Raw genomic sequence first — 21,870 nt, forward strand, 5'->3', positions numbered from 1 at the left:
TATATGTATATATGGGCTTTAGAAAAAGAAAACTTAACCTTTTTTTAAAAAAAAGCAGACAATAAATATAACACTGAACTTTTATTTAAAATTAAAAAGGTGCTTCAGCTGTTTTTTCTTCCGAGCCCCTTACAGAAGACTGTCCTGGTTGACATGAACAGTCACACATGTCCAAAATTCAGGGCTCCTATTCAGGGCTTGAGGTTTAGCTGGGCTCAAAAAAACCCTCAGTCGTAGCTCAAAATGAGCAAAATCTCTGGGCTGTGTCTGAGGTGAGAAGGGTGAGCACAAGTACCCTTAAACATGCTGCCAGAACCTCCTGTTTTCTGAGAGGCAGAGGAAATTCCATTACTGGGCATTGACAGCAGGGCACTGCCTGGGTGCTGCTTTAACCCTTGCTTTCAGCCACTGCATCCTGACATGCTAAAATATCCTTTCTGTTCTGTTTAGAGTGGCCATTTTCTGTAGTGAAGAGTCAGTTCCTATGCTCTTAGCTAAAAGAAAAGAAAATTAAATAACACTGAATTTCAGGGTTTATAATAGAGGGAAAAGCATGCTCAGATGTGGGGTGGAAGGAGGAGAGTGCAGATACCTAGTCTGTGTATGTATTCAAGTGTATGTCCCCTGCTGTCGCACAAAAGCAAAAATACAACTCTCAGGTTGGTAAGATGGATCATAAGGGATATTGGGCATGCTGTCAATGGGTGGTCACAATTCCCACCCTCCATCCAAGTTGCCTTTAAGTTAGATTTTGCAGTCGGTTTCATTTCCTTCTAACAGTCAAAGATAAGAGAGGATGAAACCCGGTATATACAGTCAGTGGGGAGAGGGGTTGGGTAAATGACCTGCAGGAGTGAGAAACATAGACTGTTTTGCATCCGTCATAATTCCTTTCCTATACAAAGCTTTTGGTTTGCCTAAGCTATAGAAGGAAACAGAAGCAGTCTATTTTAATCTTCCCGAGTGAAGAACGCTGCAGGGATTGCTCTGTTATCCCCAGCAGCAGCCCTGACTTTCCACATAAAGGTTCCATCCACATCCATCTATCTATGTACTTAAAATATAAAGATTATTGCATGATGCACCAGCAATGAGCACTTCACTATGAAGAAAAAAAACTACAGTTCTTTCCCAGTCAAACCCCACTGCAAAAGAAAAAGGTCAGGTAAGAAGGAGGGTTTTAGACTTATGCATAGAAATTGATCCTTCAGTCTGTGTAATGACGTTTGTTAGAAACTCTGTTCAGAAGAAAGGAAAGCCCTTGCTGATGCAATGTTTCTAACAGAGCCTTCACTGCAGGGATTCACTACTGAAAAAAAAACAAGAGGTTGATTATGTGTTTTTAAGTGGGTTTCTTACTGTTTTGGCTTCAGTGACTTAAACTCTGGTGTTCTGGGTGTACAGCAATCACCATGAGTTCAGAATCTGGTCCAACGTATTTTTAAAACTCCATCTATTGCATGATGAAGAAGGGCCAGATCCTGCAAATCCTTACTACCTGTATTAATACTTTGAGTAGCCCAGTCCCTGCAAGTTGTGATTGTGAAACTGAGTCATACAGTGCAGTATTTTAGAAATATGGATCTGCCTTTGGGGATTCAAGCATGCCTTGACATTACATATTCCTTTAATAGTATTTATTTCAACAGTAATTTCTCCACTGATTTTCATAGAGTCATGTGACAGAGCTTAGCTGCTATGAAGTGGTGTAACTGTACTTGCATCAGCTGAAAATCCAGCTCCATGTTGTAGCTGCGCTTGTGGATTCAAAGCAAACATGAGAGAAAAGGGTCCCTTCTATTTAAATTGTCAAAAGAGACAAGGAAGATGTGTTGGGCTATACAGTGTGCTGTTGTCTTCATTCGTTTTGACATTACTATAACCAAAACAACAGAGTTCATTCCAGGGAAGGAATTCCAATCTAGTTTTACTACTTATATTAGCTTCTTTCTTGCATAAAAGAAGCCACATCAGAAACTAAGCCCCTTCTCCTCCTAACTTCACAAAGTCTGGTGTCCAACCAGAAAACATTCCCCTGCTTTCAAAGTGCCTAAACAAAGGGGATTATCACAAGGCTGACTGCAGTTGTAATTACCAGCTGGTGAGCTGGTGGCATATACTGGGTACATGATCCCAGAAAATGTTACACCTCAATAGTAGGCTCTTCCACTACCTATAGTGCTGGAACGCTCATCGTTGTTTACTATACATGCATGCACACAGACCATTATCAGCATTCAGTACTAGTAGGCATGCTTTCTTCACTGAAAAGGAGAGACCAGGAAAAAAATACTTTGTCCTTTTGAAGAGCTGGATCAGTGTGAGGTGCCACTCACCAAAAGAAAATAAAAGGAAGAAAGAAAGAACCCAGACAACCCACACACAAGTGTGATAAGCATCCTAAATGCCAAACATACATACAACATCTGTATCTCTCTGAACACATATACACTGTGTGCTATATAATGCATACCCTAGACCCCTCGCATCAGTAAGAGCAGGAAAGCCCCAGCTTGTTCCAGGGAGGATGGGGTATTTTGACAGATAGCTGCGAGTTAGGGCAAACAGAGGCTGTCACAATGCTGCTGTCGCCTTTGATCCAAGACTTGTTTATTTATGACAGACAATGAGGGCACGATGCTGCCTGTGAGCACCACGGCTGGGTTGAAATGAACCATAGACACTTGTACGTAGAAATGAAAGGGGTGAACCGCGGGTCGAACGCCTCCGGGAAGCAGCATCCTGGCTCCTCTTTGCACTCTGCCTGCTCTCCCTCCCCGAGAACGCATGGAAGGAGGGATGGAAGGAGGGGTGGAGGGCGGGATTCCCCACCCACCCACACACCGCCTCTCGCTCCGCAAGGCTGCAGGGGGGTACAGCCCGGTCCCCTCTCGGACCCGGGCCCGGACGGGGCCCGTTCCACCGCTGCTCCCCGCCGCCAGCCCTGCCCGCCCGCTTCCCCCTCCTCACTTACTCCGGTCTCCGGCTCAGGACGCCTTTGCCGATGGCCTGGGGGGGCTTGTGCTGGAGCAGAGCGGCGCAGCAGCCCTTCTCCCTGCCGTCCTTCTCTGCGGGGTGCTGGTGGGGCTGGGCAGCGGGGTGCTGGTGCCCGGCAGCCCGCCCGCTGCCGCCGGGGCCCGCGGGTGCCTGCTTGCCCGCCGGCGGCGGCTGCTGCGCCGGGAGCTGTTGGTGGTGCTGGAGCGGGTCAGGCTGGCCCGGCGGCGGCGGGGGCTGCTCTGCCGGGGAGCCCTGGGACGGCTCGGCGGGGGCCGCCGGCGACTCGGCGTGGTGCGGCTGTTGCCCGCGGAGGTTGCGGTTCTCGGTGCTGAGCTCGTCCAGCCGCCGCTCCAGCTCGTCGATGCGCTGGCGCTGGGTGTGGATGAGGCTCTGCTGGTTCTGCACGATGGCGGTGAGCTCCTTCAGGTAGAGCACGGCGCGCACCGGGTTTTCCAGCAGGCTCTCCATGCCCCAGCTGCCGGGACCGGGCCCCGCTGCCCGGCCGCCGGGCTCCGCCGACAGCGGCGCGGGATGCGGGGAGGCGCCGACACCAGGCGAGCCGCCCCACGCGCGCGGCCGCGCCACCAATGGCCAGGGGCGCGCGCGCGCGTTCCCGCTCGCGGGGAGCCGAGGGGAGGAGGCGGCTCGGCTCGGATCGGATCGGCTCGGATCGACTGCCCCCGCGCGCCACGCACGGCCGAGTCCGTGGGAGGCGGAGAGGGGCGGGACCCTCTGCAAAGGCTCCGCCGCTCCCCGGCCGGGCCGCGCAGGCGCGGGAGGGGCATGGGCAGGGAGCGAAAGGGTCCCCGTCCGGGTCCCCGACCCCGTCCCGATCCCGATCCCAGTGCTGGGGCCCTTGTTTCTGAGGTAAAACTCGAGTGGCGGTGCAGCGCTGCCTCATCCCTTCTGTCCCTCACCGAGGGGGCGGGCGCCGCTCCGGCCGTGTCTGAGTGCTACCGCCGGTCTCAACGGTGTGAGCGGACCCCTCGGGAGGGAGCGGGCGGGTAGTGCCCCTCTGCGGGCCCTTCGCAGCCTCTGTTCTCTCTTCTCCCTGGACTAGGTTTTGCGGATCTTTTCCAGGGTGACCTGGTGATGACTTTTTATCTTCTTTTCGCAAAGTGAGTTGAATAACTGTGGCTGGGTTTGACTGCACTGTTGGTAACGGTCCTGTTTCTATCACTTCCCTTGTTAGCATGCAAAAGGCCAATCTGAACCCAAGGGAAGGAGGAATTACCACGGAAAATGGATGTTAGAAGTCTGTTGTTCTTTTGAGTCTCTGTTGTCCTTTAGGCTCTTGGGAAGAAAGCTAGGACTTGGTGTGAGGTTTGCTGTGGGTTGTGAAGCTGTGGATGTAATAACACCAGACAAGTGACAGGCAGGGCCTTTGCTGTTAGACTCTGTACAGTTTTGCTTCATCTCTTAACATCTTCCCTTACTCTTCTTCATCCATAGCCTTAAGAGCCTTGGGTCTGAGAAACTGTGTGTTTCCTATTGCATTTATCAATAAGTAACCTGGCTAAAGGTAATAACTTTCAGGAACTCCTGTGTACATCCACAAACAATTCTGCTGATTTCCACAAAGGTATCCTCTCCTATCACTGTGGGTGCTGAAGATCCAGGATATGTGACAAGCAGTCAGACCTAGTTTTAGGCAAGCATTTCAGTGGATTTGACTGAGTGTACAAAAGGTGCAAGGTCACAGAACAAAAAGCAAACAAAAAAGTTTTAAGTAAGTGATTTTGAGTGTAGAACTACCCTTATTTTGCCTTTTCAGATAAGCAGAACACGTACCATAGCAAGGATTTCCTAAAGTGAGGAACCGAGTAATGTAAAGGAGAATCTCCATTTCAGAGGATCAGAAAGGTGTATTTCCAGGCTCTTCTGTTCACAGATAGCCCTGGGAATGTAAACTGATGCAAACAGGATCACCAGGATTAGAAGTTCTTCACAGACTCCTCCTAAAAAAGAACTGCTGTTCACAGTTCTCTCACAAGTTCCTAGAGATGGCTTTGGAGGATTGTGAAACATTGCCTTATGTCCCCTGTGTGCTGGGGTGGGGGGAAAGACCCTGGAGTGAATTCCTAACAACTAAAAGCATTTATATCCCACACACTTCTGATTTTATTGGAAAGTTTTAGTGGAGACCTTCCTCCATCTCATTGCCTAGTGTGTCATTAACATTGTGACAGGGAAATGACTGAGGAGGAACTGGTATTATTTTGCAAGGTGAGAGGTGGTTATAGGGGAATGCGAAAAAAGGCACGCACAAAAAGACAAGGGAGGTGAAAACACCTGAGCTATATTTGAGGAAGTGTGAAAGTGATCGTTTGGGAAATCGTGCTGGTGTGCTGTCTCCTTTCAGAGACACTACCGAACAGCATCACTTCAGTCTTGCCTCATAGGAACAGAGTCCAGAGACACCAATGGAAGTAATGTGCTTTTGGCATCAGTACATGATGGGAAACAACCAGGGATGGCTGTCGGTACGCTCACAAATGCACGTACACAGACACAGAGCTACCTTGTCCTTGTTAGGAGAGACTTCAAGCAAAGACTGTTTATCTTGCAGAACAGTGGAGGCTGTTGTAACTCTTAAGGCAAGCTCTGCACAGAGTTCTGTCTTTGCACTGGACATCATGTCCCTTTGCAGCTCAGCTTGATAAAAGCAATGAAGAAATAAGGGTCATAGACATCATACTGTCCTATCCAGGTATACAGCGAGGGGTTGTTACTAACTAAAAAGAGAAATCATCCTGGTTTGGATGACTGAGGGTGGGGCAAAACAGCTTGGAAGTCTCCTGTCATGGTGCTTGAATGCCTATTGGAAGATGTGACTTTTACTGTGCGAAGTGGTCCCGATGTATTCATTCACTGTTTGTGCACCTTTAATTTGCTTGTCCAGCCTCATTAGCCTAGTTTCTACTAATAAATCTTTGTCATAAATTACACAGACGCCTACAGGCATGGATTGGTAAGCTAAAAACAAGCATGTTAGGAGAATCAGAAAGAAACCTGTTTTCTCTATGGGTGTAGTAACTGGTGGTCGAAAATGGTAAGACCATACTTAACCTTTAAGGTTTCTACAGAGGGCATATGCCAAAGGAAAATGCAGCAGAATGCTTTTGTGCCAGACATGAAAGACTGTGTGGGGATGTTTTTACAAAACTTCAAGAGATAAGAGTTGCATAATCCTCTGTAATAAGAAAATTCAGTGAAGATGGGGTATTCATTCAGGAGGAATTGCAAGGTTATCAGAAGAAACTGAATGTGTTCTTTCTCTTGGTAAGCAAGAATCCTGCATAGCTCTGAAATTCCTCCTCTTTTACCCAGCCATCACTGTGTGCCTTTGATCATGCCGCCACAATACCTAACATACATCACTTGCAAAGCTCTGCACATTAGTGTAGTAAGCGTTACTGTTCCATAGAAAGTGAATGGTAGGATTGTAGCTGTGGAAAGGGAAATAAGGACATAGAGTGGTTGAATGACTTGCCCAAGGCCATGCAGGAGGCCTGGACCAGGGACAGATCCTTGATTGCAAGCAACTTTAGCATTTAACCTGATTTTCAGGTCACTAAATGCTGCTGCTTCTCTCTTCAGGAGAGATGATATCTAGAGGGAAACAATGGTGAAGATTATTTTTGCCACAGATAATTTGTTGGTATTGTATTTTTCTAAGTCGTGATTCTTTTCAGTCCATTCCAGAAAAAAGGTAATAATGAATAATAATGGACTAATTATGTTGTTATGGAATAAAGTGCTTCCCTTATCCACTTAGCAAGGTGCTTGGGCATTGCACAGACAATTACAAATAAAGTGCAGCAGTAGTAATTAAAATAAGCATGCATTATAAACACAAAATAAAATGCAAATGAATCAAGCCCCAGGATTTAATGGAAAGGTCTAATACTACATGATCTGATTTTATATTTGTTTAGCTATTTAATTCAGTCAGAGTAGAGTGAATCCATAAATAAGGGTATACCAAGAAGCATACATGAAAGAGAAGGTAGTAACATCTTCAGTTGTTTCATCTGAAGACAAATTTTCACTGCAGTGTGTTCTTGCAACATCTGAGAGGTCCTAATCCCCCTTTAATTTGCAGCAGCTCACTGAAACTTGCTGCAAACAAATCACTCAAGCCTTTTGACAGGTAGAGACTTTCCTGTGCTTTTCCATTTGAAATTCTGTTCAAGGCATTTCCCTCCTCTCAGTCACACTCTATGTCCTTCGGGGGGGGGGGGGGGGGGGGGGGGGGGGAGTAAGTAAACTTGCAGCAAACCCAGGCAGTCTTCTCCCCATTTCTTGCATTTCATTCTGTTTTCCTCCATCTTCCACACCCAGGCCTTGCAAGGTAACAACTTTCCCCTTGTAATTCAGTATCCAAAGTGCTACCATTTGGAGATGCAGGGCATATAGCTTAGGTTCCCAGCTGTGGCTTTATGGTCTTTTTATCATAAGCTTATGAATTTACAGTAAGGTATTTTATACTTCTGTAAGATATGTATTTCTGTTTCTTTTAGGAGAAGGAGAATTGTCTATAAGTGCACCTGAATACAACAAAGATTATGTGTTCAAGGTCAGGGCCTTAGTACTCAAGGAAAAGCAGATTTAATGTTGGCCAACCCACCTTAATTAACCTAATTTTTTCTCCCCTTTTTCCTGGCTCTCTCAAAACTATGGCAGAATCTTGAGTGAAATCCCCACAGCCAGTGTTTGTTTCTAACCAAATCAATTCTCATTCAGTTCAAGAAGTACACACAATGAAGCTACATGAATCATGTAAAGAAGAGAGAATTAAAGATGGGAGGAAGAGATGCAACTATCATGGTCTTGTGTTGCCACCTTCTATTCTGGTTTCAGGGGGAAGCCAGGGCATTTCCAGACCCACCTGAGGTTAGCAACTGCTTGAGTAGAGACTCTTAGACCTGCTTGCAAACAGCCTACAGACAAAAAAAAAAATCTGCAGGAATTAGATGAAAAATCTCAAAACAGAGGATAGAATCAAGACAATCACAATGTACTCATGCATAATTCATGGGGGGGGGGGGGAATCTGCATCTCCTGAATGCTTCTTTCACTTGGGCTTCTTTCACTTAAGGCCTCATCCAAAATATTCAGACAATGAGAGATGTTTCACCATCTTGAGTCTAAGCCAAGTCACCGTCTGCTTACACCTGTAAAACTGATGGATAAAATGAGGCTAAAACCAATCAAAGTTTATTGCCCACAATCTCACGGTGTGCTACTGAGGGCCTGTAATCAGAAAGCATTGGATTCAACAGCAGTGCTTCTGGTGCTTCAGATGAGCATTGAGTAAAGGCAGGAGCTCTGCTTCAGATGAGCATCGAGTAAAGGCAAGAGGAGTCCTCTGGCATCTTTTGCATCTGTCCAGCAGTTAAAAGCAAGGTGGTATGGTCTAAACGAAAGTGAATGCTTTCTCTTGTATTGGGGCTGTTGAATTGTTAATTTATACTGATATCACAAAAGCAAAAGCAAAAAGAAAATACCTTGTTCTGTGAATCAAACATAAAGAACTGAGATGCAGTTTCAATGTTTGGTTGGGGTTTTTTTCCTCTCTTAGCTGACTACAGCTAAGATGATGTATAACTGTTTTAAATCAGCTGCTCATCAGGAAATAAGGAACAAGCTCAGTATTGTAGCCTTAGCTGATGTGTAGTTTTGACACATTTTCAAATCTTGACTGTCTGAACTGTGCTATTGCAGCCTTGCATTATTTACTGCAAATTAAAAGGAATCAAGGTGCTCTTTAGAATGCACTTTCCCTTTTAATGTCGCTAAATGTTATATTATCTCCTGTCTTTTTCATGAAAGAAAATAAGCTTTGACCACTTAATTGATTATTTCTAGAGAGCAAATGCTGCACAGGGACATTTTCTTCAGAGTCAGTCGGGTTTTTATTTGAACTGACAGTTGTTCAGTCTTTGTAAATACTGCAGTAAAATGAAAAAAAGGAATATGAGCTCAGTTCTCCAAAGGTTACCTGACTAGTCCCACTGAATTACATTGAGATTTTCAGACAGGACAAGTTTGTGTGATCTGACCTTGCATAAGATACACAGAAAAAAAAAAAAAAAAGAAATGGAATAATGTTAAGTCTAAACTCCAGCTAGAAGGTTTTCCTGCAATGACAGAAATGAAATGCTGTCAAGAAAGCAAAAAGCATGCATGAACAATACACATTTCTGCTAAGGCTACAATATACCATTCTGATGGGCAGCTGTTTAAAATATTTGTCAGCTGCATTCCAGGGGAAAAATAATAAAAATTGAAAGAAACTGAAGTATTTGTCACATCTCAGCTCTTTGTTTGATTTATCAAATGAGATACTTTCTCTTTGCTTCTGATTTTGTGATAGTAGTATGAGCTAACAGTTCAGCAGCCCCAATATGAGAGAATGTTCACCTTGCTGCAGATTTCTGTTTAAAGACGGTATGACTGTAGAGCACAGAGTCTGGCTTTGAGGAGCAGGACTGAGGATGAAGATACCAGAGGCCTCCTCTTGCCTTTACTCAATGCCCATCTGAAACAGAGCAAGCACTTTCTGATTACAGGTCCTCAGTGGCGTCCTGTTTCACCTTGAAAGCATAGCTTGTCTAGTCTGTGCTCCTGTTACGCAAAAGGGGTGAGCAGATGCTGACTTCTCAGGGAAATTAAGGCCAGGACAAATCAATAAAGCATCTGGCCTGATGTGCTGCGTACCCTATAATCTCATGCAGCTTGCAACATGAGTTTAATAAAAATCTATCTCCAGAAATACCTCTGGTACTACTGTGAAGACAGTAAAAGGTAGAGAATTTGTCTTGTTCCTTGCTATTGTGTCACTATACTTAATCTGACATTGTTGACAAGCTGGAATATTTTTCTGATTTGAATTTATCCTTTTTACTTCCCAGAAGTGAGTATGCTCTTCTCCACTAAAGAGCTCTTTAGTCCTAAAGCCCTTCTCTCCTTGGAGAAGACTGATCAGCTCACCCGATGCTATTATTTTTAGCAAGCTAAACAGAATGAACTCTTTAAATTATGCAGTTTTATTATAACTTGAGTCTTTTTTTTTTTTCTTGTTTTTGGGGTAATCCTTCAGACTTGCTGGTACACGCTATGGTCCAGCTACAGGCAGGTCAAATATTTGGTGAAGAGGTTGCTGCTCAGATGTGTTCCTCTTGTTGCTCATTATTTTGGGTGTCAGGCTTCTGCTCAGGTTAACCTTTGCCTTCAGATCTGCTTACGGACAGGATCCCTTGTACTCAGACATGCTGACTTGTGATAGGTTCTATTTTGGTGTCTGAAAGAATTTCAAGGAGCAAAGAGACCAGAAGGATCCTGTGACTCAAAACCAACAGAACTTGTTCCAGACTCTTCTTTGACGGACACGGCAGAATCGCTTCAGGCAGCTACCACCATCCACACTGCTGCAGTTGATGCCATATGCAGGAGCCCCTGTGTGCACAGCCTCTTGCAAAGAACAGAAGAGATCACACTTTTTGGAAGCCCAGATATAAAGAGCAGGAGATAGGTCGAATGGTGGCAGATCACAGATCTAGTTTTTGTGTTGCATGCATTAGCTTAACTTAAGGTTAAGCTCTGGGTGCAAGCCATTCTGTCATGTGAATTTCTTCACAACTCTTGGGATTTTGGTAAAAGTTGAAGCCAATCTAGTGACAAGACAAGCACCTGAAATTTTACAATATTTAACTTGGCCAGAGAGGAATTCTCCACTGATTTTCTGGCTACTTCATTGGCCCAAGTAAAAGCCTCCTAGGAGACCTTCCCAGATAGTGAGCAGAAGTACCTTCTCAAACAACACTCAGTTTTAAAAGATAGAGAAAATGAAAATAAAAAATAATCCCCAAAGCTCACGGCAGCACTCCACTTTCTTTCCATCCCATGCAGAGATGACAGTTCAGTTACTCCTTCCCTCTGCAGCAGTCTCTGCAGCGCTCACCTTGGAAAGTGGGAGAGAGACATGGCAAAGAACCAAAGTGAATTTGGAAGCATGACACGGGGAGATGGGTGAGAACTAACGGGGCAGGGGACTGAAGATGCATACATTGGTTCTTAGTCACTGGAGTGGGCAGAACTGAGGCAGGGGGAAGACTGATATTTGGTCTGCAGGCAAGAATGATGTGGAAGTTGTGGAAGAGAAGTAAAAGTGCAGGAGGCACAAAGGTGTGAGGGAGGAGGCATCTGAAGCACTTCCCAATAAACAAGACTGTCTGGATATTTGTTACAGACATACTGAATATGGTCAAAAGGGAGACTCAAAACTTGAAAGTCAGGTTGAAATCCACTGTGTAAGACTTCAATAGCATATAAATAACAAAAATCAGATGCCTAGAAAAGAGAATTACACTGGGAGCAGCACAAAGTGATACTTTCCCAAAATACACTTCCAGCCAGACTTCCTGAGCCAGAGGTGATACCCTTGCATTAAAAAAAAATCCCTCAGTAGTTTTCCCTTCAATCAGTTTGTCTGGTCTCACCTTGATCCTGTCTGGATTTTCAGCATCATCCTGTGGCAGGGAGCAGATCTTTGCTTCAGCTGTCCTTACCTAACACTCTTCCCAAGCACTACTAGGAACAAGGACAGCATCACATTACATGGTCAGGTACTGGGTCAAGGCCCCTTGAGCGAACAGAATCTTCTCTCCAAAGATGACATGGTGCAGGAGCATGTAGGTACCTGGGACATGGTCAAAAGACAAGGCCAGTCTTTCAATTGACTCTGTCTTCATTTCAGGTCTGGATCCTAAAGGAGACAGAGTTATTTCCTGCTGTCTTAAGCTATGATTTGTTTAAAAGTATCCCATCTGTTCAGGTTGGTGCTCGGTTTCATACACATTTAAATTACTGCTGAATGTACGTGGTAGAGTGATGATTTTGGAAATAGTGGGTTTTAATTTCTTCTGTGCTGTGTTTTTTACAGAGATCAGCACAAAAAGGCAAAACACAACCAACTGTGACAGAATATATAAAACAGCATGAGCTGCCTACGGAAAAATGAAAACAGTCCAAAATAATAGAGACCAATGTGAATCATGACCAATAAGCATTTTTTTTACAATAAACATGTCATCAGTGTCAGATAAACAAATCACAAATATTTATTAAGATAAGAAACAGATTATTAATAGACATCCCAAATTCAAATCATGTCCTTCAGTCCTAGTAGATAGGAATTAGCAGCCAAGCCTGCCAGAATGAATCTGGCACTCTCACAGAGGTCATCATACCTAACAAATTTAAAAATAAAGAGAGTACAAAGAAGGAGAGAGTAGACAAGTGGGTTTTTTTTTTTCTCTTCTACTATTCTGACATAGTTTAGAGGGATCAGTCTGCATTAGAACTACTAAAGATGATATAAGCATGACGATAACAAGAAAAAAACTATAGGCAGAGTTGAGGGAGAGGCTTCCCCGGTAGCTGCAATTCTGACCCTAATCCTATAAGCTGCTCCAGGCAAGCAGGTGCATGAGGCCTCATTTTGAAATCAGTGGGTTCAAGCCAAGCACAAAAATCTGTCTGGTCGGAGCATCAGTCTGCAGTTTCCATTTACCTCCTTTTGCCATTCTTTCAGATACAGATGATGCTGATATGGTGTGAGTTCTGACATTATGAAAATATAGAAGAATATAACAGTATTTATTCTTCCACTCTGGTGGTTGCAGAATGAAGTCTGTCAGTTAAAAAGTGAACCAAAGTTAATTTTCAGGAAAAGCTAAATAAAACCAGTTGTTTCTTAATGCAAACCTGGCACTAGTACATCATGCAGGTGATGGATATATAGTCCTTAGCTACTGGAAACAGAGTGGCTGAGGCTGTAGCAGCAGTGGGAATACTTCAAAACGTACATTATGTTTCACAGCATAGTTTTCAGGACATAAACAGTATTATACCAAACTGAACAAAACAGGCATGTAAAATACTGAAATGTGACTGAAGCAATATTGATTTTGGCATTGCTTTTTTGTGTTCCTTTCCCTTCTGTGTAACACCTACATTGCTTTTCTAGTGGTCCTGGGGCAGTGGTGAATCATAGAATCATAGAATAGTTATGGTTGGAAAGGACCTTAAGATCATCTATTTCCAACCGCCCTGCCAGGGGCAGGGACACCTCACACTAAACCATGCCACCCAAGGCTCTGTCCAACCTGGCCTTCAACACCGCCAGGGATGGAGCATTCACAACTTCCCTTGGCAACCCATTCCAGTGCCTCACCACCCCCATAGTAAAGAACTTCTTCTTATATCCAAACTAAACTTCCTCTGTTTAAGTTTTAACCTGTTACCCCTTGTCCTGTCACTACAGTCCCTGATGTAGAGTCCCTCTCTGGCATCCTTATAACCCCCCTTCAGATACTGGAAGGCTGCTATGAGGTCTCCACGCAGCCTTCTCTTCTCCAGGCTGAACAGCCCCAACTTCCTCAGCCTATCTTCATACGGGAGGTGCTCCAGTCCCCTGATCATCCTCGTGGCCCTTCTCTGGACTTGTTCCAACAGTTCCATGTCCTTTTTATGTTGAGGACACCAGAACTGCACACAGTACTCCAAGTGAGGTCTCACGAGAGCAGAGTAGAGGGGCAGGATCAGCTCCTTCGACCTGCTGGTCATGCTCCTTTTGATGCAGCCTAGGATACAGTTGGCTTTCTGGGCTGCGAGCGCACACTGAAGCTGCCTCATGTTCATTTTCTCATCGACCAGCACCCCCAAGTCCTTCTCCGCAGGGCTGCTCTGAATCTCTTCTCTGCCCAACCTGTAGCTGTGCCTGGGGTTGCTCTGACCCAGGTGTAGGACCTTGCACTTGGCATGGTTAAACTTCATAATGTTGGCATCAGCCCATCTCACAAGCATGTCAGGGTCCCTCTGGAGAATATGAAGTACTTTATAGTAACAGAGACATAGTGGAGTATTGTGCCACCATGTGCGTGACTATAGGCCCAAAATAAAACCAGGAGCTCTCAATAACTGTAAATTCGAGTAAGCATAATAAGAGGTAAGTGCTGCCCTACTCCCCACTGAAGCTAGTGCCATCAATGCCAGGCCAGTTTGAATTTTAAGGAATATTCCTGTAGCTGGTTTGTATTTTCATTTGTTTTCTGATAAGTTGTACTTATGCATTTTGAGTTCCCCCCCCCCCCCCCCCCCCAAAAAAAAAAAAATCCTCCTCTTCCTTTATGTTGATGTATTTGGATTCTTTCAGATATTCCTTCCCACCCACAGCAGTTGTTTTGTGATGGTCCGGAGTTCTTTTGACTCTTTTTCCTTACAAGCTAGCTTCTTGCTCCTAATGCTGTTTGACTTAACCTGCCCTGGCCATCTCTGTGCTTAGGCTACTTCCCTGCATGCTGGAAAGAAAGGTCAAGTCTGTAAGTCCCCTGCACCTTACACAGGCATATCCACAGCTGCCCTCTGTAAAGGCAGGAGTACTCCAAGGCTTTGCAGACAGAGGAGATCTGTGCTGTCTCACCCTTCAGAGGAGATGCAGCTTGTTTTTAGCAATCCAGCTCAGCACCTTTGCCCAGCAGCAAAACACTTAGACAAAAATAGATAGAGAGGCTCCCTCAAACAAACTTAGAGGATTTCTGGGCTCAACCCTGATACCCTGCATTCAATGGGAAATTCAAGGACATATTGATGATTCATATAGATCTGAGAACATGTCTTTCATTGTTATTGAAGCTCAGCCTGAGCTGAGAGGTTAGGAGCTTGGCTGTGGTCCTGTCTTCCTGATCAAAATTCTTGGTTCCTGGCTTATGTTAGTGGATGTGCTCACCTGTGGCCATGTTGAAATTGATGTAGTGAATTGTTGGTCATAAACTGTTTATTTTCTAATATAAATATTCAGTCAATGCAAAATTATTTGTGAATTTGAGATGTACTCGCTGAGTATTTCGGACATCTAAAACAATGAGGACAACTTCATAGGAGTGCCAAAATGCTTCTTTTTCATGTATTTTTAAACCAATTTTTTGGATGTCCTGTATGTGGTCATAAGGTAGCAGGGACAGAGGGAAGTCCTACACCATCATCCAGCTGCCATCCTGTTCAACAGCTCCTGGGGTCAGGATGCTCACATAGACCATGACTGAATGATGCCACATGCCACAGGGGTGCACAAATGTAACCTGTTTCTCAGGAAAGAGGCTTTACCATTGGATCATAAGGTGCATTCCCCTTCCATGCTCTCCAGTTTATATGAAACTCCCCAGACTTGTAAGTCTTGAGGATGTTTTTTTCCTAAGCCCTTTGTCTTCTCCCAAGAACAGGGGGGAAAAAAGAAAACCTGGAGTAGTTATTTATTGATGCTTAACTTTACCATTTTTAAAAGACTGAGCAATGCAGTTTAGCTAGCACATAGAAGTACTATTAGAAATATTTATTAAATGAATGCAGTAGTTTCATTGTCAAACAATGACAAAGATACTGTTAAAATGGATGTTGTGTTGCACGTGGTATTATTTTTGCCTGTTCGCATCTCTCTAAAATGGAGGGGGGAATTAAAAGCTGAAGTGGGAGATATATCCTACTGCTTTGTAGATGAAAATAAAGATTATATCTGTAGGTCTTAGAAACAGAAATAAGTAGGGACCTGATGTTGCAATACAGATGCAAAATAAATTCATGTTTCTAGAGAAAAATCTTGTGAAATTAACATGGCACCTTGGTATACAGTTATTACAAGGTTGTTAATATGGCATAATTTTAAGGACCACCAGGAAATTTGGCCTGCAGCACAGAAGCATTCTAATAGCCTGATATGGTAAGCTTTGAAATGAAATAACTTCATGTGAATACTTAACAGCAATAGAAAGCATTTGAAAGATTGAAATGCAAGAGTAATAACATCACTGGAAATGTTTAACATGTATTTCACTGCTCATTCAGGAAGAAAATATTTCACATAAGAATTTCAAGTTTTTGCTAGATTTGCAGTTGAGTAGAAATTGGAAAAACATCTCTGAAGGTGATACCTCAGCTCTTTTATGAATCCAGTTCTTTGGGTTTATTGTATATACCTGGAAAAAGAATGGCAGAACTAAATTTGGTCCCAACCAAGCAAATAGTTTATTTTTTACCCTAAAACTATGGAGTTTAAATACAATAAAAACTGTGATTTCAGGTTGACTTTGGAAAGAAGCAGGGTTTCATTTTTTGGTTCAACAACTGAATCAAATAACCCATTAGCCACACAACCCAGCCATTAGAACACCCCCTTAAATCCTAAAAGAGGAGCTTGCCATTAACAGCAAAGAGTTCAGATGATAGACTTCTTCTCACAGGGGTAAGTCTCGGGGAATATTGATTTCTGTTATTTAGGTTTTATATTTAAAAAAATGAAAAATTGTTTCAAGCTTGAAACTAACTCTGCAGGAATAAGCTTTCATTAAAGGAATTTTTTCAGTGCACATTTTTCTTTACCAAATATTGCATCATTTTCTGAAATATGTTTGTAGATGGCAGTGTCAAAAGTACAGTTAAATGGTGCAGGACTGAGTCCTAATTGATGATGACAATAATAAAAATGAATTATTTCATGAAAACTTCAATTTTTGGTTGGGTGTGTGTGGGGGGGTGGTTTGTTTTTTTCGTTCACCCTCATTAATCTGTTTGGAAACAGTCTGTCCTAAAATGTATTGAGTGTCCTGCTGTCACTATTCAGGCAAGCATTTGTCAGTAGGTTCTTAATACACATTAATATTTTCAGTAGGCTTTTAATAGAACATCTTTCTCTCTTCAGTTATATTTCACTCTAATCTTTAATGTAAAAGGTACATTTAAACATACTGAAGCTAATGTAGGAAACAGATAAAATACTATTAAGAGTTCCTGGATTAAATAGACGTTATTTGAAAAATACGAATTTTTAAAAGAGCTATTTAAAAAAAAAAAAAGGAAGTAATATTCTTGAAAATTCCTTTTTTTTTTTTTGTTTTTCTATTAGTAATTAAAAGTCCAGAAGATTAGGGAAAAAAAGGCATGTCCAAAGCCATGCAGAGAATGGAGTGGATTTTCATCAGAATGCTGACATTTATTTATTTCAGAATGGAAAAAAAAAAAAAAAGCAACCTGGAAACAAGGTCTAATACTTAGCACCCACATTGCTCTAAAGGAGCTTAATGGGTAATGAATTAATACTTAAACAGGGAAAGTTTAGGTTAGATGTAAGGAAGTTCATTACTGTGAGGGTGGTGAGGCACTGGAACAGTTTGCCCAGAGAAGCTGTGGCTGCCCCATCCCTGGCAGTGTTCAAGGCCAGATTGGATGGGGATTGGAGCAACCTGGTCTAGTGGAAGGTGTCCCTGCCCATGGCAGGGGGTTGGAACTGGATGACCTTTAAGGTCCCTTCCAACCCAAACTGTTCTATGATTTAAGGTGGTCAGAACCAAAAGAATGATGGTCACGACTTAATAACACAGTAGCCAGTAGTTGTATTCATCCCTGAATGAAGGATCCTTGGATCCTCAATGTCCTCTTCATGTGACCAAGGGGGATTAGTCAGTTTGTGACAACTCCAACAAACTTCATCACAGCAATAGAAGAATGGCCAGCAATGAGGTTCATGTCTGAAGCAAGGTGGAAAAGGTTTAGATAGCTGGCTTTTGGGTTGGATATGCAATGGTAACTGGGACTGCATGGCAAATAGCAGGGTGTCTGAGAGTGCTGCAGATTCTGTGAGTTTTGTATGTGTTGACTTTAAAATTAAACAAGTAATCTGTGCCTGTTAGTAGCATGGTTAAGTGGTTAAGAATACTTGTTGCTTTTCTCTTATGACCATAGCTGTTTTTCATATTTCTCTATTTTTTTTTTAAAGGCCTGGTATAGGATGTTTGATCTCTTGCCAGGTAGCCTAGCAGGAATACTCTGTTCAGTTATGCAAAAAGCATGGATTTGATCCCTAACTCTTGTTACCACACTCCTAGGAATACATGGTTACAAAAATAAAAGCATTAGCCTGCAGCCATACTGCTATGTGCTGTGCTCTCCTCAGAGCTCACATGTCAGTGAGGTCAGCCCTGCTCAGGACTCACAGTGCTGGGGGTGCTGTGGAGATGTGGAAAGGAAACGCAGAGTAAAAGAATGTGTGGGAATCACTGTCCTCATCTGTGCTCCATGCCAGGGAGTTTCTACTCTCTTGTCTATTTCTTTGTGACCTTTTTTCTCCTCAGATTACCATTATTTCATAAACGTGCTTTGTTTTCTTTTTTTCTCGAAGTCAACAAAGGCACTTACTGGGAGTACGCAAATTTGTGTGGATGCAATGCTAGGAATGACATTTTGAGATTTGTAGCTAAAAGTCTTCCGAGCGACACTTAGGTTGGAGACCTTTGCAGTCCAGCCTTTCCTTACAGACCGTTTCAAGGGGCATCAATACGAGACGTGTCTGGTGCAGCTGTAAAAAAAGGTACCATTTTAACCTGTTATAGTAATATACAGGTTATTTGATACTCGTGTGCGCACTAAAGAAGTTGCATTGTTATTCTTAATCATGGGGGTTTTTCCAGCACTGCCTGAGAAGCAGCCACAGCCCAAGCCCTGCATGAAACATTGTAGCACGCTGTGCCCTGGAGAACTTAACAGCCTGACACGCATTGCAGGCGCAGGATGTCAGAAAGGCTCTGGCACTCATGAAGAGTAAGTTACGTGATGCTGGCGAGTGATGTTTAAAGCCGTGATTCCAGGGTGAGGAGGAGGCTTGGATGATAGGGATGGAAAGGTAGAACCAGAAGGGGTTGAGGAGGGGAATTTGACAAGAGTGGCAGAGAAGGCAAAAAGGGACAGATTACAGAATCACAGCATCACAGAATGGTTTGGGTTCGAAGGGATCTTAAAGACCATCTAGTTCCATCCCCCTGCTATGGGAAGGGGACACCCTCCAGTAGACCAAGTTGCTTAAAGCCCTGTCCAACTTGATGAAGTCAAAGGAGAAGGAAGGGATCCCTTAGGATAATTTATATGAGGTAAGGAGCAGCAGCCTCTCAGTCTTGCAGCCATCACTCAGGTACTGTGCTTATGCTGCATAGAGTGCATAGCATATTGCTTTTGTCTCCCAAATGGCAGAACATGGTTTAGTTATGTGCATTCAACATCCTGTGAGCATATACTGATGGCTAGCATGCACTCAGAGGAGGTGCTCATTTGTCACCACACACAGAACAAGGGACAGATGTTCAAGGAGGACAAGGATCCTGCCTGTTCTACCAAGGCAATGCTACAAGCAAAACATCAGCATCAGACCTGAAGCAAAACCTGAGTTCCAAACACTTCTAAATGTTAGGTGAGATGAACCCTATGTCCAACTGGAATAGCAAAACATTCCTTGGATGTGAAAAACTGCAAAACAAGAGGGCTGTCTGGAGTAAAATCTGATCTGTTTTCTGGCCCTGTCCTGAGGGTGGAAAAGCAACTCGGCCAGCTCTGCCTGAATATTTGACAAACACTATCCAACAGACTACGAAGTATTTCCAGCATCTTCAAAACACACAACCACAGCAGCACTTTGTATGCTCCTCACCTTCGTTTTTACATTTTCCCTTCAGGTTCTGAGTTTTATGTTATTAAATTTTAGTGTAAAACATTGTAATAAATAATAAGTAGCAACATTTTCCATCCTAAAGATATCAAAGATGGAAAAATATTATTTTTTCCATTTTTCTAGTGAGGAAAGTGAGGCTTTAATTACTTGCCCAAGGTGACTTTGCTCAGTAAAAGATACTGCAGCAAGAGAAAGAGCAAATTAATTTAACGTTTTGAAGGTTGGGATTGTTGGTTTGCTTTTTTTTACTTGAGAAAAAGCACTGTGGTAGGAAAATGCAGTTTCAAAAAAGCAAAAATGAGTTCAAACATAATGTCTATCTAAAAGGGTTGGCTTTTGCACATGAATTTGTGGCTGCAACACAACAGATGAGTGACCAGTTTATGTATAAATAATTGCAATGAGCCTACAGGGAAAAAGAGTTCCGGATTATGGGCAGGGTGAAAGCACATGAATATTGTGGTGATGGAAAAGCTAACAGGCAGACTAAGCACTCTACACAGTTAGCCAGAGAGGCAGACTAAGCACTCTACACAGTTAGCCAGAGAGTGGCTTGCAAAAGCACAGAAAATCTGATGTGCCCCAAGCAGCTCTGAATCAGCCAGTTGTTCAGAGAGGGGATTCTGCAGGCAGCTAAGACCAAAGCAGATCGTGCAAAGCCTCTCCACAGCCCACAAGAAGACTGGTGGAAACATCTGGCTTTATTTATTCAATGGGCCAAGAGCAAAAGCAGGTCTGACTGGGGGGTGGGAAGATCCAGGTCACTATCTTGCCACAGCAGAACAGGTGACTGAAAGTGGCACTGCCACCATGCATACACAGCACCTCTCTTCAGATCCCCCCTCCCAACTTGTGTTTCCTGATGGAATTGACTTGGACAAATGCTCTAGGAAAGCCAGGGGGCATTTTCCAAACCAGTAGTTAGCACGTTTCCTAACTGCAAAGCCTCTGCTATGCTGTCATGCATGACCTGGCACACCACAAGGCACTGCTTTTTGCACCCTATGGAAAATCTTGTCTTCCTGACTGGCCTCTGTATCAACCTTCCTGTACCTGGGCAACAGTGGGGATTAGTGATCCTTTCGTTAAGGGAGAAACATACTCTGTGTGATTTTGTTATTGTTGGCTGGGACTTGCCAGTACAAAGCAGTAGCAGGGCGAGCTTGGTTGCCAGAGGTGCCAGTGGGCTCCCTTGAGCACAGCCCTGCTTAAGCAGAAGAATCCTGTCCTCATGACCACTGAAAATGAGCCAGTGAGAGGTTATGAAATGTATCCAGTGAACTTCGTTCTGGAGATAGAAGAGATGGTATCCATTTCTTTCTGCCTGGTCTCCACTAGCCAGTAGCATGTGCCGCCATGCAACCAGCCAGAGTCTAGTGCTTCTGTGGTTGAACTGAACACTGTACTCAGCAGCTGCTCTGCTGATTTGCCTTCAGACCCTTTCTGCACTGTTGTTCGCAACCACTTGTGCCTGGATAGATAGGTCTTGCCTTCACAGGAAAGACATTTGATGTATGACAAAAGTTGCTGTGATTTACAGCCTCTTACCCACTACCAGGGTGCTTTCTCCAATCCAGTGCTACTGTATCACTTCTCATGTGCAGCTCGCTGTACACCTGCTGCTCCATCACCTCTCTGCCTGCCTGGCTTGAGGTTCACTGCTTCCCCTTTCTCCATGTTAGCTCTCTTTTTGCCTTTTAATGGTGGATTATCCAAAAACTGCTGGCTCTTCTTCCTCAGGGTGGCTGGGAGGGGAACACAGGAAGCGGCTGTGTCAGTCTGCCATCACTTCTTGCTTTCTGTGAATTTGATAAAGGCTTTAAATTGGATTCTTACCCAAGCAGCAGCAAGCATTTGGAGGGCTTTCTGTCAGTGGTATATAAATAAAAGTGAATCAGAATAGATTGGATTGTTGCTTCTTACATCCGCTTCCCTATTTTGTTTTTGACAGGTCCTGACACCCACACACAGGCTCCTTGCTCAGATTCGGCTAGATCTGTTTTTTTTGTCTGCTTTGAGTTTTTGGCATGATTTTTCATTCCTTATAACCTTCTTTCTTTATTGGAGGATTTCAGTAGCTCTTACCCTGGTCCTTAGCTCTTAGGCCTAGTGCCTTTATGCTCTCCATACTGATGGGTCTGACCAGACCTATCATTAAAACATCACAGAGGAAAGCACCCTCCTGCAGGCTCTGAAACGGGGAAGCTGCTGCTGCTGCTGGCTCCTGATCTCCTGTGCAGCTCCGCCAGGTCTAACATCACTCCCCTGCTTCAGGCCGTATAGAATCATAGGATGGTTTGGATTGGAAGGGACCTCAA

The 21,870-nt window shown here is 43.7% G+C and overlaps 1 protein-coding gene and 3 long non-coding RNA genes across 8 annotated transcripts in view; 3 read left to right on the plus strand and 1 right to left on the minus strand.

The window, feature by feature from the left end:
• Positions 1-3,590, minus strand: part of IQSEC3 (IQ motif and Sec7 domain ArfGEF 3) — a 103,481-nt gene extending 99,891 nt beyond the window's left edge. For 3 of the 5 annotated variants that reach the window (XM_061444802.1, XM_061444800.1, XM_061444801.1), the window contains exon 1: positions 2,975-3,590. In XM_061444802.1, coding sequence (XP_061300786.1) covers positions 2,975-3,465 — 491 coding nt within the window. In that variant the 5' untranslated portion in view covers positions 3,466-3,590. The remainder of the gene's footprint in view (positions 1-2,974) is intronic. The other 2 variants (XR_009741775.1, XM_061444799.1) reach the window with 1 other exon arrangement.
• A 219-nt stretch (positions 3,591-3,809) lies between these two features.
• On the plus strand, positions 3,810-8,304 carry LOC133264815 (uncharacterized). The gene is made up of 3 exons (XR_009741776.1): positions 3,810-3,864; positions 7,521-7,576; positions 7,684-8,304. It is a non-coding gene; the product is annotated as an uncharacterized LOC133264815 (long non-coding RNA).
• Positions 4,463-5,943, plus strand: LOC133264813 (uncharacterized). The gene is made up of 2 exons (XR_009741774.1): positions 4,463-4,860; positions 5,360-5,943. It is a non-coding gene; the product is annotated as an uncharacterized LOC133264813 (long non-coding RNA).
• A 9,546-nt stretch (positions 8,305-17,850) lies between the features above and the next one.
• Positions 17,851-19,619, plus strand: LOC133264816 (uncharacterized). The gene is made up of 2 exons (XR_009741777.1): positions 17,851-18,421; positions 18,522-19,619. It is a non-coding gene; the product is annotated as an uncharacterized LOC133264816 (long non-coding RNA).
• Positions 19,620-21,870: the final 2,251 nt, after the last annotated feature.

The sequence above is a fragment of the Pezoporus flaviventris genome, unplaced genomic scaffold (genome assembly GCF_033815535.1).
Source record: "Pezoporus flaviventris isolate CSIRO_AGI_PZ_B2104156 unplaced genomic scaffold, CSIRO_AGI_Pfla_v1 ptg000002l, whole genome shotgun sequence".
Taxonomy (NCBI): Eukaryota; Metazoa; Chordata; class Aves; order Psittaciformes; family Psittacidae; genus Pezoporus; species Pezoporus flaviventris.